General features: G+C 53.6%; 2 protein-coding genes and 1 pseudogene across 4 annotated transcripts; 1 reads left to right on the top strand and 2 right to left on the bottom strand.

Annotated features, from left to right (window-relative positions):
- The window catches only part of LOC115391487 (nuclear factor of activated T-cells, cytoplasmic 3-like), a 14,270-nt pseudogene extending 3,676 nt beyond the window's left edge, over nucleotides 1-10,594 (bottom strand).
- Nucleotides 10,595-12,094: 1,500 nt separating this feature from the next.
- Nucleotides 12,095-18,652, bottom strand: LOC115391790 (tRNA-dihydrouridine(20) synthase [NAD(P)+]-like). The gene is made up of 16 exons (XM_030096141.1): nucleotides 18,619-18,652; nucleotides 17,930-18,067; nucleotides 17,790-17,835; nucleotides 17,620-17,711; nucleotides 17,492-17,535; nucleotides 17,125-17,185; nucleotides 17,000-17,047; nucleotides 16,855-16,920; nucleotides 16,682-16,752; nucleotides 16,075-16,161; nucleotides 15,540-15,708; nucleotides 15,322-15,443; nucleotides 15,093-15,233; nucleotides 14,598-14,685; nucleotides 14,400-14,473; nucleotides 12,095-13,088 (listed from the first exon to the last, which is right to left on the bottom strand). The coding sequence occupies exons 1-16, from the start codon at nucleotides 18,622-18,624 to the stop codon at nucleotides 12,866-12,868; spliced, it is 1,476 nt and encodes a 491-aa protein (XP_029952001.1). The 5' UTR covers nucleotides 18,625-18,652; the 3' UTR covers nucleotides 12,095-12,865.
- Nucleotides 18,653-20,683: 2,031 nt separating this feature from the next.
- On the top strand, nucleotides 20,684-23,653 carry LOC115391793 (Fanconi anemia core complex-associated protein 24-like). Of its 3 annotated transcripts, none has more exons than XM_030096146.1 (4): nucleotides 20,684-20,923; nucleotides 22,497-22,639; nucleotides 22,730-22,885; nucleotides 23,008-23,653. In XM_030096146.1, the coding sequence occupies exons 1-4, from the start codon at nucleotides 20,815-20,817 to the stop codon at nucleotides 23,257-23,259; spliced, it is 660 nt and encodes a 219-aa protein (XP_029952006.1). In that variant the 5' UTR covers nucleotides 20,684-20,814; the 3' UTR covers nucleotides 23,260-23,653. The 3 variants fall into 3 exon arrangements, with proteins under 3 accessions (XP_029952006.1, XP_029952005.1, XP_029952007.1); XM_030096145.1 differs by having other exon boundaries at nucleotides 22,712-22,885; XM_030096147.1 differs by having other exon boundaries at nucleotides 20,795-20,923; nucleotides 22,429-22,639; nucleotides 22,712-22,885.
- Nucleotides 23,654-23,913: the final 260 nt, after the last annotated feature.

The following is a 23,913-nucleotide window of genomic DNA, read 5'->3' as shown; positions in this document are numbered from 1 at the left end:
CACACACACGCACACACACACACGCACACACACACGCACACACACACGCACGCACACACACACACACACACACACACGCACACACACGCACACGGTGTAAAAAGCTGGCCGGTGTTCTGCCGGTGAAGTGGTTCACTCACCCTGCTGCATTTGGCTGACAGAACCCGGGCCTCCACTTCCCACAGCGCTCCTCCATCTGCAGGGTAAAAACACGCCGGTTAACAAAATAAAAGCCTGCTGTGAACGTCCTGACCCCCAGCTGGCGTGTGGGGGGGGGGGGGGGGGGGGGGGTGTACCTGCTCCCTTCTCCATGAACACCACCCTGGACTGAGCCGAGATGTTGGAGCCCGGTGATGAGGAGCTCCTCCCCCTCCATCCACCGAGCCGCAGGACGGGCTGAAGCCGTCCAGCTGAGGCAGGTCCTGTCCCGAGCGCTGGGCTGAGGACACACGGCGACGGTTAGGACGGCGTGTCCCCGGCCGGCGCCGCGGCGTTCTGGTGGCACTCACAGCACTCCACGTGGGACCGAGGCGGTCTGCAGCCACAGCATGCGGCCGTCCGGCTGGGGGACGGCGGTCCGGAACACCACCCGCACCCTGGTGTTCTTCCTCCCCACGTCCGTCTCGCCCTTCTTCAGCTCGATGTCGGCGTTACGCAGCTTCAGGATGCCGGCGCAGGGTCGATGCTGAGGAGAGAGAGCAAACCCACTTCAGGCCGGGACTGGTTCTGGGACGTCCAACTCTGAAGTATCCAGGTGGTCTGGGACCAGTCCAGAACCAGAACCACACAGAGTGAAGCGGTTCGTAGTTTCTCTGCTCCTGAACGGCCGAGGTCTGATCAAACCGTCAGAGCTGGAGACTCTGTTCTGCAGCGTTCTCAGGGTTTCAGTACGTGTGAATCACGGATTCCTCTCTTCTGACCCTTCACCTCCTGGCCTCCTGGCCTTCAGACCAGCGACCACGTCTCCGGGCCGGCGGAGCCGCCCAGCGCCCACAGCTGTGCCTACCTGCTGGACATGTTGTTCTCCGGCAGCAGGGCCACCCTCCAGCACTTTGGTGCAGCCAGGATCTTCTCCTGGCACGCCGTGGTGACCGTCTTCCCCGTGACTTCGGTGGACCTGGTAGAAGGAATGAGGACGGAGGTAGCGGTCGGTCCGCCGTGCCGATGAAAGAGCAGCATGCTGAGCGGCCGCTCGCTGAATCCGCTGAGCTGCGGACAGAAATCCAGCCGTCAGCTCATCCGGACTACCAACAACGCCAGGTACCACCCGCACGAGGAGTCAGGAGGAACCAACTGAACTTTAAACCCATTACTTGAGGCGCTGCAAATTAGATCTGGCCAGATGGTCCTCTCTCCTCTCTCATTGATCGGGAGGGTCAATCTCATAAAAATGTCATTACTTCCAAAATTCTCTACCTCTTCCAGCATATTCCTGTTTTCATACGAAAATCTTTTTTCTCAAATCTTGATCAGTTGATTGACTCTTTTCTTTGGGGCAATAAAAGAGCACGAATCAGTCGTACAGCTCTCCGACTTCCTAAATCCCTAGGAGGATCAGCGCTCCCCAGACTTTCGTTACTATTATTGGACTTTATTAACAGCTCCTCTTTTGGAATACAGGTAAAGTAGTACCCGAACCGCCCACAATGGGCTTTGCATGAAGTATCGTCCTCTCATTTTTCTCCTTGGTCTGTGCGTGCTCTCAGTTACCACCGTTAATTAAACAGGTTAGGCCCACTCCAATTGTCAAGAACACTCTGATGATCTGGAATCAGTTTAGAAAAGCTTTCGGACTCCACACACAGTCATTCAGTCTCCAATCTATCGTAATCATCTGTTTGTTCCCTCATGCTCTGACCCTGTTTTCCACTCTTGGTCAGAGAAGGGCCTGGTGACACTGAATGACCTTTACTAATGGTGTTTTCCCTCCTCATTCACTGACTTGGCGGCAAAAGTAATCTGCCAAACACTCATCTTTTTTCGGTTCTTTCAAATTAGACATTTTGTAAAATCTTGCATCCCTCAGTTTCCCTGCAGCCCTCAAGAATCTCCCACTGACCAACTCTTAACTCTCAATCCCAGGAAGAAAGGACTGATAGCGATCACATATAAACAAATTCATACATTGTCCCCCGAATCATCTGGTTTCCCTAAGAGCTACGTGGAGTCCGGACCTCGGAGCCCCCTGAGCTGATGAACAATGGGAAGAGATTTTAAAAAACGTTCACATCATCCTCTACTTGTGCAAGGCATGGCCTTCTCCAGTGCAAGATTCTGCATAGAGCATATCTCACTAACGGCCAAGCGGGCAAAAATCTATCCCGACAGAGCTGAGACGTGCAACAGATGTGGGGAAAGCTCCCGACTGCTTTAACTCCACATGTTTTTGACTTGCCCCAAGTTAGCTGAATTCTGGACAGCAATATTTGAAACACTTAGTAAAGCAACAGGTCGAATCATCCCACTTGAACCCCTCGCAGCTCTTTTTGGTTTGCAACTCTTCATACAATGTGGCCAAAGTCCACGGGACAAATCATAGCATTGACCACATTACTTGTTCGAAATGGTCCCACGCCTCTCCTCCAACTCATGATAAATGGTTAGGTTTTCCCTGAAAGGTTCCTCTGGCAGTTTTTATAAAATATGGCAGCCATTTCTGTCATATATTGATTCTCTGACCATTGTAGAGCAAACCAAGTGAGCCCCCCCCTTGTTTTTTTCTTCTTTTTTTCTCCTCCTCCCCTTGTGTACATGTTTACACATTGAAAATTGTATCACGTTGCATCCAATACATACCGTTATTTAATTATTATTTTTTTTGCATTATTAATTTAACTATTCTCGGTATCATGTCTATTACTTAGTGTTTCCCTTTTTGTTATCTGTGTTCGTGTCTGTAGTGAGAGTGAATGGACTGAACGTGTCCGGATTGGGGGGGGGGGGGGGGGGGGGGGGGGGGGGGGGGGGGGGGGGGGGGGGGGGGGGGGGGGGGGGGGGGGGGGGGGTGGAAGGGATTGATTTGGGTAAAGAGAACTGTCATTGTCAATCTTGTTGTCGAACTGTTGCTCACATGAGTGTTTTGACTGGCTGTTCTATGCAAAACTTCAATTAAAAAAAAAAACAGATTGGGAATAGGAGGACCCAACAGGGCCAGGTACGACCCGGACGAGAAGTCAGGAGGAACCAGGACTCTGATGGTGCGGCGTCTTCCCTCAGGCCAGACCAGTAGCTGGTCCTGTACCTGGACCATCCATACAGATGCCACATGTTTACTGGACACAACTTGGGCCAACGTTTTCCTCAAAAGAGACATTATTTCTGAGTGTAACTGAAGCTGAATTTGCTCTTATTCTTGCGTCCCGCATCTGAACACAAACTTGTTTATGTAAAAGCAGATTAAACGTCACATGAAGCAGAGACAGAATCACCACGAGGGGTTAAAAGGAAAACACCAACAGACTAAACCACTAACGGAGATTTCCTCTTCGTGCTTCTGTTAAGCCAGCTGCTGCGGACAGCTGGAGGAGCAACGGCTCAGTTTGAAGCCAATGAAATAGTGTGATGACATGAGAGGGTCTTCAAATCATGGTGGGAAGAAGACATGTCGCCGTGTGCACGCAGGATTAATCTGATCTCTGAGCAGTGTGTTGACGAGATGGCGAGCACCGAGGAGTGAAACACTCCCGGCTCACCGCTGCTTGATGGAGTTAATGCTCACATTACAGTGACAATCTGCAGCTGGAAACAGTAATGGCATCAATAAATAATAATAATAATCTCAGCTAGTTTTTTCTGTTTGTGGATGCCTCAGAAACTGGAACCTTCAGTGAATCTGTCCCTCGGCTGTCTTCTTCATCACGGTTCCAGAGGTATCGACGGCCGTGTTTTTATCTCCTGTAGCAGCGTTCTGCTGCCACACACTGACCTCTGGTGGTCACTGCTGGTATCTACTGCTGTATGTTGGTTATGACCAGCCAGACTGTTCCGACACGTCAATGAGCCACTGTGGGGACGGATTAGAGAAGCATCACTTGGAGTGTGTGTTCACACCGAGGTCTCTGCAGAGACAGAGACAGAGACAGAGGGACGGAGGGACGGAGGGACGGAGGGACGGAGGGAAGGAGGGACAGAGGGACGGAGGGACAGCGGGGACGGAGGGACGGAGGGAGAAGCCCAGAGCAGAGCCTCCACTGGCTGGACGGTCCGTCTCCGGCGTCCCCCCGCTGGAAGCACAGCAGCAGCATGAGACTGAAACACCCAGAATAACCTGCTGGTGTCTGTTACACACGGCCTTGATGCAGCTGTACTCGTCTCAACCTGCCTGTGTTATCCGATCCAGAGAATCCCCAGGGCGGCGCGCCCACTGCATGCCCGGCCCGGCCCGGACCGGCCCGGTACAGCCCGGACCGGCCGGGTTCTGGTTCTGTCTGTGCAGGATCACCACAGGCTCCGTCTGGGCTCCGTCTGACACTGAGCCCCAAACCCCCCCGGGTCCTCCAGGTTATGTGCAGTGCTGCGCCTCCCATCAGTCACCACTGATACTGAGAGTCATGGACCAGTGGAGCAGCAGGTTGTATCTCGATGGGAAGGCTGCAGGTTCGAACCCTACCATATGGAGCTCTTTGTGTGGCTAAAATCAGTGTCAAATGCATTTTTATAGCATATAAGAAAAAAATAAACATTCAATTTTATATGCTTTTGTTGGCAGCACTTTACTTGAAGCCCCCCTTTATAACACATATAAGTACATTATAGCACTGTATACCTAGTTAACACTCATAAATGATCACAATGCTCTATAACATCAGGACCTAACCGCTGACCCTGAAGCTGTTTAGTGGGGTCCATAAAGCATTATGATCATTTATGAGTGTTTTATAACGACTTATAATGTGTTATACCGGGTGCTTCAAGCAAAGTGTTACCATTTTGTTTTTTGCTTGCTATTTTTACATCATTCTCAGTAATAAATAAACCACCCTCCATAGAAACTGAAGCCACTGAGGAGCTAAAAGAAGGGAGTGTTTCAGTGAGTTCATCATGAAGGACTCAGTAAAAGGTCCAGATCTCCTCAGATCACAGGCTGTCTGGAGAGACATGTGGCCCCTTCTGCTTCCACAGGAACGCCCACTTTTATTTTGTAGGAGCTAAAAACTCTGCAAAACTGCCTAACTTTTAAAAAATGACTAATTGTTAAGGGGGGAGGGGGGCAGGAACCACGCCTGAAGCTCCAGCCAGAAGCAGGAAGCAGCTGCTGGCTGTGCGGGGCGGAGCGACTCACCGTGACGACGGGGTGGCCGCCGCCCGCCGCCTTGATGGCGCCGCGGCTGCCCTCCGTCTCGTAGTGCGCCCGGTGGTACGGCCTGGGCTGCACCTCCAGCTTCAGCTCGCACTGCTCGCAGCGGCCGGGGAGGGGCCAGTCCAGGGGCGGCGGCGCCGAGGCGCTGCGGGCACAGACGAGGCGTCACGCTCCGCGGGGGGCGCACAGGGAGACGTGCAGACCGCCGGACCCACCTGAACAGCGGCGGGTTCCCGGGCTTGGGCCGGCTCCAGCTGAAGTGCGACGGAACCTGCAGGAAGAGCTCGGCCGGGCCGTCCCGGTCCCGGTCCCGGTCCCGCCCCTCCTCCGCCGGGGAGTCCGGGAAGGGGTCGGCGCCGGGCTCCCCCTGGCTCCCCGCCGTCCTGCGGGTCTTGGAGGGGACTCCGGCTCCAGGAGCCCGGCCGGCGGGAGCGGCCCGCCCGCCCAGGTGTCGTCCGTCACGCTGCCCCGCGGCGAGGCGCCGGGGTGGGGCTGGGGGACGGCGAGGCGGAGCGGCCCTGGGGGTCGGCGCCGGCGTGGCGTCTCTTCCCGCAGGGGGACGTGGGTCTGGACGACGGCCTGGGGGCAGACACAGCGTCAACTCAGCTCCTCCAGCAGCCCATCAACAGGTACGCTTCTGTAACTCCTGGACTACAAGACTTGCTGTCATGAAAGCGGGGACAAAATAAAAGCATCACAGAGAGACGTCCTGAAATGTCCTGATCTCACTGTCAGCCGCCCCCCCGTCCAGATCCCCCATAGGCACCACTGCTCGCGGCTACATTAAAATATAGAACAGAAAAAGATAAATAAAGTTTATGTTGATACCATTAAAGTCTGGATTGACTTTTATTTTGAAAAGTGCCTCACTTCCTTCAGCTCAAATGATGCCTTGCTGCTAAACACCACTTCAAGGCTGTGGATCTGGTCTGTAACACCTGGAGGCCGAACTCTGGGACCGGGTCCAGGGTCTGGGACCGGTGTCAGGGTCTGGGGACCGGGTCAGGGTCTGGGACCGGGTCAGGGTTCTGGGACCGGGACCGGGTCAGGAACCGGGTCTGGTTCAGGGTCTGGGACTGGGTCAGGGTCTGGTCTTCTGGGATCCTGCGGGCCTGGGACCAGGTCTGGACCAGGTCTGGGACTGGGTCTGGGACCGGGTCTGGACCAGGTCGGGACTGGGTCTGGGACTGGGTCTGGGACCGGGTCAGGGTCTGGGACTGGGTCAGGGTCTGGGACTGGGTCTGGGACGGGCCTGGGACCAGGTTGGACAGGTCTGGGACCGGGTCTGGGTCTGGGACCAGGTCTGGACCACATCTGGGACCGGGTCTGGGTCTGGGTCTGGGACCAGGTCTGGACCAGGTCTGGGACTGGGTCTGGGACCGGGTCTGGACCAGGTCTGGGACTGGGTCTGGGACTGGGTCTGGGACCGGGTCAGGGTCTGGGACTGGGTCTGGGACCGGGCCTGGGACCAGGTCTGGACCAGGTCTGGGACCGGGTCTGGGTCTGGGACCAGGTCTGGACCAATCGGGACCGGGTCTGGGTCTGGGTCTGGGACCAGGTCTGGACCAGGTCTGGGACCGGGTCAGGGTCTGGGACTGGGTCAGGGTCTGGGTCTGGGTCTGGGACCAGGTCTGGACCAGGTCTGGGACTGGGTCTGGGACCGGGTCTGGACCAGGTCTGGGACTGGGTCTGGGACTGGGTCTGGGACCGGGCCTGGGACCAGGTCTGGACCAGGTCTGGGACCGGGTCTGGGTCTGGGTCTGGGACCAGGTCTGGACCAGGTCTGGACCAGGTCTGGGTCTGGGACCAGGTCTGGACAGGTCTGGGTCACCTGACCATAAATGGCTGCAGATCGGATCACAGCCTGGGGCGTACTTCGGCCTGCTAACACGCTAGCCGCTGTTTCGCTAACGCCGCATGGCGGGTGGTGCGGCTTCCGCTGTCTCACGGTGACATCTGGTGGTCAGTCACGGTGCGTACAGTCATGTGACCCGACGGTTCAAAACAGTGAGCGCCATGAGACGGTACTCAGGACCGTTCTCCACTCATTCTGTTCCCTTTCTTTATTTACATATGACTGCATGGTGGGCCTAAAGGGGGCGGAGTAGCTAAAGGGGGCGGGGCCAGAGCGCTACCTGGAGGCGGGCCGGGGGTTCAGCCAGCTGTCCTCGGTGACGCTGGTGCGGGGGGAGTGGCAGGGCGACTGGCGGGGCGACTGGTAGGGCGACAGGGCGGGGCTGTACGCCGCGGGGTGCTGGTACTGCTGCTGCCACAGCTCCACCCCGAAGGCCCCGCCCCGCAGCCCGGCGAGCCCAGTGGCGAGCCCAGCGGCGAGCCCAGGGCCAGGCGGGCGGCGCTGCGCAGCTCGCCCTCCACGTCGTCGCACGCCGGGGAGAAGGACTCGCAGGAGGACAGGTCGGACATCCAGCTCCTGGAGGACAGGCTGCTGCAGGGGCTCGGGCACAGCGCCGCCGCCGCCGCCGCCGCCGGGTCGCGGTAGCAGGCGTCCAGAGGCAGGTACAGCTGGTCCCTGGACCAGGACGCCTCGGGGTACCCGCCCTCCGCGCCCCCCGCCGCCGGGACCTCCGGCTGGCCCGCGGGCTCCGGTGGTGGCTGGGGGCGATGGAGGTGATCTGGATGCTGGGGCAGTGGAACGCCCTGCGGCCGCCCCCGGGCTGGAACCCGGCGTTCAGGCCGGCGGCGGCGGCGGAGAAACACAGAGGGGGGCCCGGCGGCTCCCGGCTCAGGGGGGGTCCGGCCACGGCGAGGGCGGAGGGGGGCGGGGCCCGCCCATCGAAACCCAGACCTGCGGAGAGGAAACAAGACCAGGTCAGGACGGGGAGCCACGGTCTGAGAACCGCCTCACGCCTCCCGCCACGCTCCAGCGCCTGCACACACACAGCTGCACACAATCCAACTATTATTACCTCACACACACACACACACACACACACCTTGCACGCTACACTTTATGCAAAGCGGGAATCGAACCCGTGACTTGCTTGGCTGGCTCCACATCAGAATATCTGCCCCCCTCCTCCAGAGCTGGTCACAAACCAGGAACTAAACCGTGACCGTGCCAGAGTGTGTGTGTGTGTGTGTGTGTGTGTGTGTGTGTGTGTGTGTGTGTGTGTGTGTGTGAGCAGAGAGCCACCAGATGCCACACACTGATAAGGAAACACTCTGAGCAGCGTTGCTTCATACTGTGGCCTGATATCATCGGTGTGTGTGTGTCACGAGGAACCACACACACTCTGCACATCAGATCCCAGTCTACACCAAACTCATGCAGCACAGAAGAACTCGTCTGAAGCCCTCGTCTCCGTAGCAACGCCTCCACCGAGCGTTCGCTGCCGTCTCCGTCCAGCAGAAGAACAGACGCCGGGCTGCTCGGGTTCTGGCCGTTTTAACGCACGCCATCGCGCCGCGCCCCCCCTCAGTGAAACCTCCGCCCGGCGGCCGACCCTCCATCCCTCCTGCTCCTGCCTCTCTTCACCTGCTCAGCCCCATTTCAAATTCACCTAAATTTAACAGCAGACAGCTGGATGTGTCACATGGCGCTCTGGGTCCACTCACACTCCTCAGAGGGAAACCCTGTCCGCTCAGACACACACACACACACACACACACACACACACACAGAACAACTCCCTGCTCAAGCTGACATTTACGCTCCCAGTTCACACAGATTACATGACTTGTATTCAAAACAGGCCCTGATATGAAGCTGCGCGGCTCATCCAGAAGATGCTCCAGCATTTCCGTCTATTTCCCCCGAAAAACCACAGAAGAAGAAACGGGACAGTCAGCTTGTGGGTCAAAGCAGCTTCTCCACTGTGCTCCAGAGCAGTGTGTGTGGGTCTCCGTGCCCTGACCTCTGACCTCAGCCTGGCCTGGAACACAGACTGCATTTTCCACAATAATGAAGATTCCCATAGTGGGGTGTTCAACCTGTGGCTCTTCAGCCCCTCTGTAGCGGCTCCATGAAGCCTTCACTACATGAAACATGAATAAAAAGGTCACTTATTTCTAAATTATATGATCAGTTTCTCTTGGTTCAGCAGGGATTCAAAAATGTACAAGAAGAATTGGGAAAACTGGCTAAAACCACAAGTAATGAGCAAAAAGGGTAGGATGGCGTAAACAAACCTGAAACGTAGAGAATTTCTAACATTAAAAACAATTAAATATGGTTGGTAAAAAGCATGCAAAAAGGTCAAATGGCTAAAACAGCTCAATTTTAGAATTGTCAACAAAAAGCTTGAAAAGAGGAACAGAACTGTTAAAATCAGGTAAAAAACAGGTTGTATTCAAATGTTCTCTGTTCTGAAACGTAGTTAAAACTATGTAAACAAAAGTAGAACTGAAGCCTCCTGCTCTGCAGGTCACACCTTCTGTCTGGCTCCAGAACCCGGACCTGAGGGGGCTCCAGAACCCGGACCTGAGGGGGCTCCAGAACCCGGACCTGAGGGGGGTCCAGAACCCGGACCTGAGGGGGGTCCAGAACCCGGACCTGAGGGGGCTCCAGAACCCGGACCTGAGGGGGCTCCAGAACCCGGACCTGAGGGGGGTCCAGAACCCGGACCTGAGGGGGGTCCAGAACCCGGACCTGAGGGGGGTCCCTGAACCCGGACCTGAGGGGGGGCCCTGAACCCGGACCTGAGGGGGGTCCCTGAACCGGCTCTCCGGTCCTGAAGGCAGCAGAACCTGCTTCACTTTTCTTTTTAAATATTCTAACAGGAAGTTTCATGAAGCGGTCCGCGGGCCGGTGGTTGGGCCCCTGCTGCAACAGGTGTTGTGGTGCTTTAGAGTGGGCGGTGGGCAGTGATGTGGAGCCGGGTGGAGGGTACCAGGGGTACCGGGGCTACCGGGGGTACCGGGGGTTCCCCGGAGCCTCCCCGGGCTCCGCGCAGCTCGGCCGGACTCCTACCTGCGGCGAGCCCGCCGTCCTCCTCGAAGACCAGCCTGAAGTCCAGCTCCTCCGGGCACTGGAGCGCGGACATGGAGCCGCTGCGGCCGGCCGGGGCCGCGGCTGACCCTGCTCCCGGGATCAGCGTCTCCCTCCGGGGATCCGACCCTACCGCGGGCTGCCTGCCATCCGGGTCCAAACAACGCAACTCCGGCTCAAAGTCAAGCACCGACCGCGCGGCCGCCGGTTCCGAGCCGGAGGCTTCCAGCGGAGCTCCGGAGTCCCGCCGAGTGGAGCCGATTCGGGAGGTTTTCGGGGTTAAAGCGACATTTGGAGGAAATCCGCCGCGCGCGCACTTCGACACTTTCACTCTGCTCCGGCTGATCCCGCGCCGCATTCACGGTCTGCTCGGAAACACCAGCTCCAGATTACCCTCAGATTAGGGAAATGAAAATAGAGATTGAAAAAAAAAAAAAAAAAAAACAAATACAGGAAAGGAGGTTTCAGTTTCCCCCAAAAAAGAGAACAACGTACAGAGAGTTTACTAAAATAGACCACAAAATGTTGTTATATTCAAGCCATGTGCCACCACCAACAACAACAACGATGATGATAATAAAAATAATTTCACATCAATGATAAAATAAAATAATAAAATGACTTAAAGAAAATCTCAGGAATTAAACAAAATTAATTATTCTGTCAAGAAAATCAAATAACAACAAAGTTTTCTAATAAAGTATTAATAACTGTTATGAAATATGTTGTGGACGAATCAAGCTTCAGCCAAATATCTCTTTCATGAAACTCTTGTCCCACAAAAAAAAAATGTACTTTAACAAACGACAAAATACTGTGTGTACACAACAAATGAACACAATGAAAAAATACATAACTGTAGTGAAACTCTTCTTCTGCAGATAAAATGGTAGATGATGGAGAACTTCATGTGTTTTCAATGTAATGGAATAAAACCTCTGCTTCACAGAGGCAGAAACACCTGAGCAGTGGTGGATGTTCTGGTGTTCTGCTTGTGGACAGGACTGTCGTTCATCTGGTAACAGACGGTACAAAGCACCAGTCATTTTAAATGCCTGTGTCCTGGAGGTTCCACCTTTCTTCAGTTATCTGACTGGAAATGGATCTATGAGATATATCCCAGGACCTGTACCTACCAGCTGTGGCCACTAGATCTCACTGTATGACAACAGAAAGCTGCTACAGCGCCATGGGAAATTCTACGGTAAAAATGTCACCGAAAAGAAAAATGTCAACAGCAGAATTTACAGTAAACACTAAATATAACGTGGAACACAAAGCAAGCATTTGAGAGATCTGTTTGAGAAACTTATGGAAAAGAAGATAAAAACGCTGAGGTTGACAGCTGGTTGAGGTTTATCAATCATGTCCTAACGTCTGGACAGGAGCAGTAGAGGACTGCTTTATTAAAATGTTCAGTTATTAAATGCTTTTCAAACCCTGCAGAATCTGTAACAAGTGCATTTTTTTAAATGTCATTTTTCTAGTATTTTATCATATGCATTTTTTCCTCTACATTCTTTTAGGAAGTCACGTTGAAACCCGATTAGAGTGTATATTTGCATAAATCCACCCAACTGTGATGTTCCTGATATCCGCTGCTGCAACTGAAACGGTGCAACTCCTACTCAGAAACACAAAGAGGTAATTCAGAACAGCTTTTAACACGGCCAGAGGCAAGACAGCCCCGGTGGACCAGTTTAGATGTTAAACTCACTGAGAGGTGATTTAAACTGAACTTAATGAGTGAAATAATCTGTTGTAACACTGGGAAGTCAGTAAATGTCATTTTTGCAGCTATTCAGTTTTTTAAAGCAGTAGAAATGGACTGGTTTTATTGGTGAACGCCACACATCATACATCCCAGCCTGGCCTAATAAACCGTCCTGGTTTCAGAGCTGGAATTTCCCAGCTGTCTTGAATGTAACACAGTGATGACGTGATTTCCCGGCTCCCTGAACGCAACACCGAAGAATGCCTTTCAATGTCGGGACACACACACACTCCACTTTTATTCAACTTCACACTGACGTCCTGCAGATCAGCTGCAGTCAAACCGACCAATCAGGGCGAAGGCTGAGCAGGGCCGCCGCTGCTCTCCAGCAAACACAAACAAACAAGGTTTTCTGCAAGAACTTATTTCATCTGGATTAAAATGTAAAAAAAATCTGCTGCTGCGGTCGTTCCTCCGCTGGTTCACATCAGACCGGAAGAGTTAGAACGGAAACAAATCAAATCGGCGACAATCAGGCAGCGGTGACGCTCCTGATCTCCGCCATCAATGAAGCACGGTGGAGGGAGCATCATGTCTGAGGGCTGCTGGGCGCCTCTGGGTCCAGACCGCAGCTTCAGGAGGAGGAAGACAGAGCTGGAGACCACAGGTTCAAACTGAGTGCTGCTGCTGGCCTCTCAGGAGGAGAGACGACCGCAAAGCTCTTCTGAAACCAAACAAAAAGAACGCCTGCTCTCGAAGGCACCGTGAGCGTCCGGCCCAACCGCCGCCTGGAGCTCCTCAGGCGGGAGGAGGAGGAGGAGGAGGAGGAGATGGATCTCAGAGCAGGCTGGGTCCGGGGGAGGGAGCTGAGCGAGATCCGGTCCAGACGCGCTCCTCCTCGGGCTCAGACGGCGCCGGGGCCCCCGTTGCTCTGCGTCTCCTCCAGGACGGACGCCACGTGCGGCCTCTTCCGCCTGTCGGCCCCCGCCGGGCCGTCGGCCCTGCCCTCCCTCTTCCTCTTGCAGACCAGGCCGGACTCCCCCTCGCCGATCCGGCCCTCCGGGACGCCCAGGGTGCGGAGGCAGACGATGGCCGACGCCTGCTCGGCGAACTTCTTCGACTTCTCCCTGGAAACATGGAGGACAACGTGGAGCTCCTCAGAGAGAAAACCTCAGATTTCACAATCTGGCAACAAACGACTGTCCTTAAAGCTGCATTAAAGCTCGTGTCAGGACTTTCCGTTAGTTTCCAACGTATGTATCATTTTTCAACAGAGCTTCAATGTGTCAGTCTGGTTCGATACTACAATGTAATATTAGCATAAAGCAATATAAAAATGTATTTATGAGCCCCGCCTTCGTCTCATAGACCCCCATGTTATCCGAAAAAGCGCCAGTCAGCTTCAGCCAATAGATTTCGAGCTTCCGCATTCTGTGTTGTCAATCAAAGTGTGGAGCAGCCAGAGAGCACGGCCGCTCGCCCAGCAGAGGAGAGTTAGCTCCGCAGCAGCTGCTGCACTCACCTCGGATATATCCACTGTCTGCTGAACATCCACCGGAAACAGCTCAACATGGAGGATGCTGCAGGACTCAGAGACTCTCATTTTCACCCGACAGATAATTCGCGTGCACAATTAAAGGGGCGTGGCTTGGTCGCTCATGAAAGCAGAGGGAGGGGGAACCTGAGAAGTTGGATTAAAAAAAAACCTCTCTCTTTCAAAACTCCAGACACGAGCTTTAAGGAGTTTGCACGTTTTATGCGAAACAGCACCCCCTGCAGGCCTTGGGCGTAATGCAGCTTAGTGAAAAACTCGTCCCTGTGGCTCGCGTGCACGAAGAGAGGAGCTCCTTCCTCACTCTTTTAGTAGCGCTCGAGTAAGATTTAAGTTTCTTCTACCTGGTGGAGTCTGTGTGGAGCTGTGGCAGTGCTAGAAGCCAGTCTGTTCTGACTTTCTGGAAGATCCTGCTCAGTTGTTGCTCATTAAGCATCTGGTGGAGTAATGGCGGACAAAACGAAACCTAACCAGCCGGAGCGCGCATTACGTCATTCCTTTCAAATTCTCCCCAAAAAAATGCTGGAGCCGGACCGGCACTGTGACTTTCAAGTGACAGTTTAGCGCTGTTAGAGGTTCTGGTAATGAATATGTCAGGGCACATTGTACACACCATTAAAAATGTGGAACATGTTTATGGTGGAAAATAAGTATTTTCAAGGTTGTAAAACTCCTTAATGCACCTTTAAGAAACACCTGGAGAAAAAAACCCCAAGAGAAAGAGAAACCTAAAATCTGTTGAATATATTTAAAACAAAAAGCTTCATGTGGCTCCAGAGCCCCGATCCACCTCAACACCGGACCCCCCCCCCCCCCATGACCCGAGACGCTGCTCTCTGTGGAGGACTGGAGGAGGAACCGGGCTGAACGGCGGTTTGGCACTGACCATAAAGACGATCTGTATTTCCTCCCAGCTACGGTCACCGTGGACTGAAACGACCGATCCTGAGAGCGCTGCACCTGAAACACACACACACACACACACACAGCTTCAAAAGCATTCACTATTTAAACAAGATTAACAAACTGAGTGAACATGGCTCTCGAACACGGCTCCCCCTGCCGGTGCTGCCGCGCGGCTCACCGTGTCGTACTGCGGCTGCTCCAGCTTCTCCTTGCGGCTCCACTCCAGCAGGAACATCTTGGGGGTGATCTGAGGAGGGTACTCTCTTCTGCAACACACACAGAAACACACACTCTTGAACGCTTGTCTTGAGCTGAGCAGTACCGCTGGCAGCCACCAGGGGGCAGTGTTGACAGCAGACTGAGCCCCTTCAGGTTCACTTCCTGTCTGTTGTAGAACTTTATTATTGACTGAACCTTTTATACTTCAGGAGAAACATCAAGGGGTAAAAATACACTGATAGAAATTACCTGATCAAATCTTTACAGGATCTAAACTCGTTTAAAGTGAAACACACTCAATTTCAACATTATGCTGTTTAGTTTTCCAGCACTTCCTGGTTCATTTCCGTTCTTCGCAGCATCAGCAGCAGCGCTGGCGGTGGCCTCAGGTCTCAGCGTCCGACTGGAAGTCGTGGCTGTGGAGGTGTTGGTTCACGCCGGGCGTCAGACTGACCGTTCAAACCTGACCGCCATGGTGGTGACGTCTCCGTCCATGACGGGCCGCTCCGGCTGGCCGCCGCCCTGGGAGGCGTCTCTCCGGGCCTGAAGCTCGTCCTGGGTTTGCTGGTAAAACGCCTGCAGGCCGTACGCCTCGCTGCAACAGACGACACGTTACCGAGCGCCCAGAGCGAGGGGGGGGGCAACACCAGGGTCCAGGACGGGGGGTCCAGGCGGTCCAGTACCTGATCTCGGCGTTGGTCTGAGCGGCCTGCACCTGCTTCCCCAGCACCGACTCCACCTTGTCCCGGAGCATCTGACACAGGCAGTACTTGGTGTTGAAGGCGTTGTTGTCGTACCGGATGGCCTGAATCGGAGAGCGGCTCGTGAGTCCCGGCGGACGGGGGACGGGGGACGGGGGAGGGGCTCGGGCCCGGGTGCCGACGGAGGAGGGCGGACTCACGTATCTGAGGTAGTCCTCCATCACCGTCTCCACGGGCAGCGGCCCCCGGCTGCTGAACACCGAGGCGTTCCACATGGCGGCCCGGGCCAGCATGACGGACGAGGCGCCGCAGGCCGCCCTGAACTCCGCCACGTCGGCGTTGGTCTTCACCAGGTCCAGAGAGCCTCCGCTGCAGCAGAGACATCAACCAACTCAGACCGGGACGTGTCTTAATGCTCCCGTCTCGACGGTTTCCAAACCTCCCCGTCTGAACAGAAAGGTTTTGGAGGAAGAAGTGTAAACACAACATCTCCTCTGAGTTCTGATGCTTTAATCAGACGACAGAGATTCCTAAATGTTGGGTCTCAGTCTGAACAGCGAGCATCATTTGTTGGAGACTGAAAGGAAACTTATCAGGTGTTCTCACAGTCCTGAGTCAACTGAACGACTGCATGACAAATAAATGAAGCTAGCTTAGCTTCAAGGATCAATTTAAACTGAGGCTTGACGTGTCCCGGGAGAGACGAGGCGCCGTGTGCTTTTCACAGGGACTCACTTCGCGATGACGGGGATGGACACGGCCCGAGCCACGGCCTGGATGTAGTCGCAGTGGACGGGGTGTCTGGGACGCTCCTCCTTAAACCTGAACCACACATGGCAGGACGGGGGGTCAACAGCAGGACGGGGGGTTAACAGCAGGACGGAGGGTCAACAGCAGGACGGGGGGTCAACAGCAGGACGGGGGGTCAACAGCAGGACAGGGGGTCAACAACAGGACAGGGGGTCAACAGCAGGACGGGGGGTCAACAGCAGGACGGGGGGTCAACAGCAGGACGGGGGGTCAACAGCAGGACGGGGGGTCAACAACAGGACAGGGGGGTCAACAGCAGGACGGGGGGTCAACAGCAGGACGGCGGGTCAACAACAGGACGGGGGGTCAACGGCAAGACGGAGGGTCAACGGCAAGATGGAGGGTCAACAACAGGAAGGGGGGTCAACAGCAGGACGGGGGGTCAACAGCGGGACGGAGGGTCAACAGCGGGACGGGGGGTCAACAGCGGGACGGGGGGTCAACAGCGGGACGGAGGGTCAACAGCGGGACGGGGGGGTCAACAGCGGGACGAAGGGTCAACAGCGGGACGCCCTGACGGGGGTCGGCTCACCTGCCGTGCACGGCCACAGCCGCCACGCCGGTCTTCTCGATCCTCTGCACCAGACTCACCGTCTCCTGTAGCTGAACACAGTTGAAGGTATCAGACAGGGTCAAAGGTCATGGAGTCTGCTGTGAATGTGTTAAAGCTGTGAATGCAGAGACCGGAGGGACGAGCGGACTCACTGAAGGCAGGATGCGGATCTTACAGGTCACCGGGATGGAGACTCCGGTCACCAGCTTCTTCAGGATCTACCACAGAAACACAGACAGCCGTCCCGTTTCAGCGCCGGAGCAGCGAAGGCCAGGCGGTGTCTGAGGAGGAACTCACCGCTTCGATCTTCTCAGGATCTGACAGGAGGGCAGCTCCCATCCCGCCCTGAGGGACAGCACGGGTCAGAGGTCACAGGTCAGGGGTCACAGGTGACGGCGCCAGCCGGCCGAGCCAACACTCACCTTGGTGGAGTATTCCTTTGGACAGCCCATATTCACATCCACAGCGGCCACGTCCTTCTCCCTGAGAGACAGACACAGAGTCAGCTGCACAGACTGTCCAGAGGCAGAGAGCGGCGCGAGGTGAGGCCGTCCGGCGGGGAGCGGCGCGAGGCGGCAGGCCGCGGCGTGAGGCCCTCCGGCGGGCCGCGGTGGGCCGCAGCGTGAGGCCGTCCGGCAGGGAGCGGCGTGAGGCAGCGGGTTGCAGTGTGAGGCCCTCCGGCGGGCCGCGACGTGAGGCGGAGGGCTGCGGCGTGAGGCGGCGGGCCGCGGCGTCACTTCACTGCAGCTGTCTGCAGTTGATCTGCTGTGTACTCTGAACTGAACTCACACAAGTCGGGCCACAGCCAGCGCTCTGTCCGGGTCGGCAGTTCCCTGAAATACAGAAAGAAAAATGACACTCTCCTGTGGTTTTCTATCTCTGATAGCGACAGCCTGAAGTGTCGTTTCCCAGCTCACCATCTGAAACACGACTCTGTCCTTTTCCCTCTCGCAGGTCCGGAACATCACTCGATCGTCTGGAGCCACGAAATCCACCGTCTGCAGCACGTCTGAGGAAGCAACGGGGCAGTGAGAGGTCCAGGAGACATGCACATGCTGCCAGAAACCAAAGCTACACACACACTCACCATTCACCACTCTCTGACACTGGACCATCTTCAGGTCGATCAGCTCCTACAAGCAGACGCAGTCAGAGACATCCTGCTCTGAGACACCACGCCATCTGAAACACGCCACATCCGGATGAGGGGAAGGTGTTTGTCTTTACCTCACAGTAGACCACATCCGCACCGTAGTCCAGAGCCAGCAGCCTCATGGGCAGAGTTCCCACCCGGACCATCGGCGCCAGGGCGGTGACGTTGCTGAAGCTCAGCCGCGGTGCTGCCATGGTGGCGACTGAGTCCTGCTGAACCCAGCAGAGCACATGATCAGACAGATCGGATCATTTCATTCGTTCAGCTGCAGCAGACACATCAGGAGTTTTACATTCTGCAGATATGTTCTGTTTTCACAAACAGTGAAAAATCCTGACACTGGAAAACATCAAAGAAAATCAAATCAGTAACACAGCACAATACAGCAATTTCATTAAAGATGTTCATGTAAACTAATTTACTGTCAGTTCATTAGAGACGTGGACAGGGTGACTCTGTCGGCTGGTTAATTATACTTATTTGATTATCTCTGTCGGCTGGTTAATGACAGCCGGGGTTTACTCTGCCACTGGGTTGATTATACACACATGATTGAGTCTGCCAGTCAGCTGACTCCAACTCATTTTTATGAATGGGATTCATCCTGATGAAGCGCGTGGCTCGGCTAACAGTCGAGCTGCTCTTCCGAGGCTCTTTCAGCATAACGAGCTCTGCACGCGGCATTGTCACGTGCATCGCCGAGACGCCGGTACTCCTGTCAGCCTTGCGGACACTTTACAGACCCGGAGATGTTTGAACTCACTGTCATTAATGTGCTCCGCTCCCGGCTAGCTGTCCCGTGCGGCGTTCATGTGCTGGAAAACACAGCGTGCCGCTGACTTCCTGTTTGGGAAATTGCGTCATCACGAGACGCGCCGTATGTCAACGTCGCCATATTGGACCGGGCAAGTTGCCCGGTCCTTTATAAACTTTATTAGTATGAACTCTGTTGGAATCAGAAGCGTGTCGTTAGTGTATCTTGGATTTATCTCACTTCTGCTGTGATGTTGCATGCCGATAGATCAAAGCCTAAAATACTGACGTTTCACAGAACACAGTTAATGGAAAAATGGCTACAATCTCACCCTAAAGTAAATTTTAATGAAAACTTCTGGTGCAGTGAAATATCCCATAACCTCTCAAGCTTTTTCATTCTGAATATTTTTCCATTCTCAGGGAGTCACATTAGTGGGAAGGTCTTAGTGGGAGAGGAGCCCCTGAAAGTTCACATCTCAGTGCAGATGAAAACCTGCAGGAACACTTGGACAAAATAGAAACTCCATGAGTGGAATGTATCCTGAAGATGTTGAAAGAAGTAATAAAGCAATATCAAATTACAATGTTGAGGTGGTGTGCATACGACTCTACTTTCCACCACATAGATTTGATGTCAGATTTAAATTGTGGATTACAAAATGGAAAACACCATGAAGCGACATCTTACAGGAAAATGAAATTCTGAGTTTTCAAACAGTAAAAGAAAATTTCTCTTAGGAAATCGAAAATTTCTGTAGGTATCTTCAAGTGAAAAACTATTACTACCAAATAACAAAAGGAAGATTAATAGAGATGACAGAAAACCTTCATCTAGCTATTTAAAATAATAATACAAATCAGAAATTTTAAGAATCATCAGGTCTTAATTATACACAGCCTTCAAGATTTTATCAACCACTAGCAAGATATATAAAGGATCAATGGGAGAAGGAAGGAGGCTGAACAACAACAGATGAAGAGTGGCAAAACGTCTGCCAAATTTAATGGAAACGTACAAAATCTCACATGTGAAAGAATGTGACTCGTCTTTTTATTCGCCATACTGCAGCAGCTCCAGCCCGACGGCAGGTCAGGCTGAAGACATGAAGTCCTCTGTCCGGAGTCTCCACACAAGAGAGTAGGATTTATTCATTTGATCCGTTACATTGTGTGTTTTATATAGGATGTGGTTACAACGCTCCTGCTGGTCCCTAACACTTCATTTTCCTGCTCCAGCAGTGGGGGCGGCGCTGATGGAGTGTTCATGGCAGCGTGCTGGCCTCCAGCGTCCCGCAGCCAGGAGCTCACCAGACCCACTGGAGGCTGCAGTGACGAGCAGAGAGAGGACAGCCTGACTGGATGAAGACGAATGAACACCACTCAGCAGCAGCAAAGAGACATTTGAAGCGAACTGATGAACAAAGCTGAGCCACCACCATTTTTATTATTATTATTTTTTAAAGAATGGGTCTTGAAGAAATCAGCCATGTTGTTCTCTGCTCTTGCGAGGTGTGTCCAGTGCGGGTGCATGGCTATGGAGGGTCAAAACTGCCATCATGACAAATGAATCCAGAAATATAAACATGGCTCAACTGAAACGTAGGGCCTTTAAAGTAGACGTCTTGCTGACGAGCTGAATGTTGCTTTACAGCACCTCCTTCTTATTTTGGCATACAAGATTTCGAAGTAAAAACATCAATAGATAAACCAGTAAATAAACATTTCATTAACTTAACAGATGTTCAGTCCATATTCATGTAATCATCCCCTGAAAGCGAGTAACATTCACGCTCTGGTTGTAGTTCAGGTATCCTTCAGATGTAACAGTGTGGATTTCTTTCAATAAAGACAAATTTTACGCAATTAAATATGTTCTTTAGTGAGCATTTTGGATTTTAATGATGGCTTGGCTCTTGGGTAATGAAACTTTTTTAGGTCTAATTTTTCTTTTCTGTAGGAAACATAATGGGGCGCTGTGCTCCTCCTGTCCACCAGGGGGCGTCCTGTCAGCAGAAACCCGGAGGAAGCGGATGTTTCGGAGGGAAAGACAAACTGACGCGGAGCAGCGACGTTGAAGTTCCGCTGCGGGGCGGTTCCTCGGTTCCTCGGTTCCTCGGTTCCTCGGTTCCTCGGTTCGTCTCCCCGGTTGCCTCCCCTGGCCGAGCCCCTGGTCAGCCGTCCGGTGGACGGGCAGAAGCGGAGCATGGACCCCGGAGCAGCGGCTCCTCGGCCCGTGAACGCGGTGCCTCCGTACGGCCACGTTATCTGCTGTGAGAAGTGGAGGAACTCAGCCCTGGTCCAGAGCCTCAGAGGTAACGACTGGATTCGAACCACCTGCCGCTCTGCGGAGTTACAGCCGCAGCTTCACTGCAGCCCCTGTCTCTCTGTCTGTCTGTCTGTCTGTCTGTCTGTCTGTCTCTCTGTCTCTCTGTCTCTCTGTCTGTCTGTCTCTGTCTGTCTCTGTCTGTCTGTCTGTCTCTCTATCTGTCTGTCTGTCTGTCTCTGTCTGTCTCTGTCTGTCTCTCTGTCTCTCTGTCTCTCTGTCTGTCTGTCTCTCTGTCTGTCTCTCTGTCTGTCTCTGTCTGTCTGTCTGTCGTCTCTCTGTCTCTGTCTGTCTGTCTCTCTCTCTCCTGTCTCTGCTGGTCTCTCTCTGTCTGTCTGTCTCTGTCCTGTCTGTCTGTCTCTCTGGTCTGTCTGTCTGTCTGTCCCGTCTGTCTCTCTGTCTCTCTCTCTCTCTCTGTTCTGTCTGTCTCTCTGTCTCTGTCTCTCTGTGCTCTCCTGTTCTGTCGTCTTCTCTCTGTCTGTCTCTGTTTGTCCTGTCTCTCTCTCTCTCTGTACTCTGTCTCTCTGGATCTCTCTCTGTCTGTCTCTCTGTCCTCTCTTCTCTGTCTCTCTGTTCATCTCTCTCTCTGCTTGTCTGTCTCTGTCTGTCTGTCTGTCTGTCTGTCTGTCTCTCTGTCTCTCTCTCTCTGTCTGTCTGTCTCTGTCTGTCTGTCTGTCTCTCTGTCTCTCTCTCTCTGTCTGTTTCTCTCTGTCTCTCTGTCTCTCTCTCTCTCTGTCTCTCTGTCTCTCTCTCTCTGTCTGTCTGTCTCTGTCTGTCTGTCTCTCTGTCTCTCTCTCTCTGTCTGTCTGTCTCTCTGTCTCTCTCTCTCTGTCTCTCTGTCTCTCTCTCTGTCTGTCTGTCTCTCTGTCTCTCTCTGTCTGTCTCTCTCTGTCTGTCTGTCTCTCTGTCTCTCTCTCTCTGTCTGTCTGTCTCTCTGTCTCTCTCTCTCTCTCTCTCTGTCTCTCTGTCTCTCTGTCTCTCTCTCTCTCTCTGTCTCTCTCTCTCTGTCTGTCTGTCTGTCTGTCTCTGTCTGTCTGTCTCTCTATCTGTCTCTCTGTCTGTCTGCGGTGTTACGGAGTTCTTGGGGTTCGTGTTAACTGGTGTCCCTGCTTCAGAGACAGACTTTATTTCAATCATGTCTCATAATTTTAAAATGTGTCAATAATCAGGATTGTTTAAACGGAATAAGGCATGCTGGGAAAACACATCAGACATGATTTAATGTGCTGCTTCAAAACATGTGGCTGAAGAGTGAAGTGGTTGGTTCTCTTTGCTTTCGTCCTAGAATCTGCGAATCAGAATAGTCTCAGCCAGTAAAAGAAAAAGAACATGAAAGGCATGTAAAAACAGTAACGGTGAAAACATGAAATCATACATTCCCATGACAGTTACCACAGTTTGTCCATGTTTTGGGTGTGGGAGGGAGTCTTTCCTTTAAAGTAAGTCATGGTTATAGGATTAAACGTCTGCGACGGAATAACACTGTCCCAGCAGCTTCCTCCTCAGTGGACTGATGGTCCTGCTGCAGCTGCTCATCCTGTCCTCGATGCATCCTGCTGCAGGCGGAGGGGTGAAGATCCTCTTCGAGAACGAGCTGGGCGTGGCGGATTTCCATCTCCCCAACAGGACCAAGGTCCTCTACGTGTCCGAGAGCGACATGGTGGCTGCCAACAGCTACAAGAGGAAGCTGGTCCGCTTCAGAAACGTGGGTTTGAGGGCTTCGTGTTAGAAAGAGGGTTCCTAACTTCAGTCTCTGAAGCAGTGTGTGTGACTGAAGCTGTGTGTGTGGCTGCAGGCCAGCAGCAGCTTCCAGCAGCTGGTCCTGGTGGAGCAGACCGTCCTGAGCCAGCAGTACTTCGCGGCCGTCCAGAGGTTTGTGTCGCTGGACCTGGGCCTGGCCCTGCTGCCGGTGGGGGGGCAGGCGGAGGCGTCACAGCTCGTCACTCAGATGGTAACAGGACGAAGCTCAGAACCAAGACTCTGAGCTCCAGATGCTTCTAATGTGTCTAAACTCAGCTGAAAGCCTCAGAGGAAGTGTGGACAGTGTGGACGGCGTCTCTCTGTCTCCTCCAGATTCTAACAGAAGGCCGGGACAACCCGTTCGGTCGGAGGCCCCCCTGCCAGATCCTGGAGCCGGCGGTCCTGGCCGCGGTCCGCCAGATTCCCGGGGTGGGCCGGGTCAAAGCCCTGGCCCTGCTGCAGAGCTTCTCCAGCATCTGGGAGATCTGCAGCGCCAGCCCGGAGCAGCTGGAGCGCGTGGTGGGCCGGGCCGCCGCCACGCACATCCACGACTTCTTCCACACAGACAGCGCTGCTGGGAGCTGAGGAGGCGCTGCAGTGCGTCTGCTTGACCAGCAGGGGGCATAATTCAGCTCTACTACAGCACGTCGCTGTGCTGCAGCCTCACGTGCTGTCCAGCTTCGTTCCGCTGAAGCTGTAAATAACGTGGAAGAACCAGTTCTGACCCGCTGAAACAGATCAGTCACGTCCGAATGGTGAACTGAGGAGTCATTCTGCTGACATTTATTTTTTATTTAAATGTGTGGAACTCAACAGATTATTTTAAAACTTTAATTTGATCAGAATGTAAATTCAGAGGGTTTAGATTTGGACTCCCATCATCCTGTCCTCATCAAAGTACTGATCCAGGACAAGAACCCAGAGAGGGATCAGAATGTGTGAATCATGAGTCTGACATTAATAAACGTCTGAGAGAGCAGTGCTGGTTTTCTGTTTCACTACATGAGGATAACATCTGGAACATCAGCCTGAAGCCTGGTGTCAATGACTGGAATCAGGAGTTTATTCCTGGAATCTTTTTATCCATCTCAGGCTGAAGGTCGCTACACTTCAGGTTGTTAACATGAGTCTGACTCGGATCCACATCGGAATCGTTTTAACCGGCTCTGTTGGATCATCTACTGATTGTTCTTTACTCTTTTCTGCAAGATGAAAATTTGTTCTTTTTTCTTTCTTTTT

The sequence above is a fragment of the Salarias fasciatus genome, chromosome 7 (genome assembly GCF_902148845.1).
Source record: "Salarias fasciatus chromosome 7, fSalaFa1.1, whole genome shotgun sequence".
Lineage (NCBI taxonomy): Eukaryota > Metazoa > Chordata > Actinopteri > Blenniiformes > Blenniidae > Salarias > Salarias fasciatus.
The sequence above is the reverse complement of the archived record's forward strand: the minus strand, read 5'-3'. Positions and strand labels throughout refer to the sequence as shown.

What these genes read in the sequence shown, in the direction of transcription:
- LOC115391790 (XM_030096141.1), bottom strand. An exon ending in CAAAGGAATACTCCACCAAG is followed by an intron (nt 17,048 to 17,124) that starts GTGAGTGTTGGC and finishes GCTGTCCCTCAG; the next exon opens with GGCGGGATGGGAGCTGCCCT. An exon ending in ATGGCGGTCAGGTTTGAACG is followed by an intron (nt 14,686 to 15,092) that starts GTCAGTCTGACG and finishes TGTGTGTTGCAG; the next exon opens with AAGAGAGTACCCTCCTCAGA.
- LOC115391793 (XM_030096145.1), top strand. Translation starts at nt 20,815, where the DNA reads ATGGACCCCGGAGCAGCGGCTCCTCGGCCCGTGAACGCGGTGCCTCCG. An exon ending in CCTGGTCCAGAGCCTCAGAG is followed by an intron (nt 20,924 to 22,496) that starts GTAACGACTGGA and finishes ATCCTGCTGCAG; the next exon opens with GCGGAGGGGTGAAGATCCTC. An exon ending in AGCTGGTCCGCTTCAGAAAC is followed by an intron (nt 22,640 to 22,711) that starts GTGGGTTTGAGG and finishes GTGTGACTGAAG; the next exon opens with CTGTGTGTGTGGCTGCAGGC.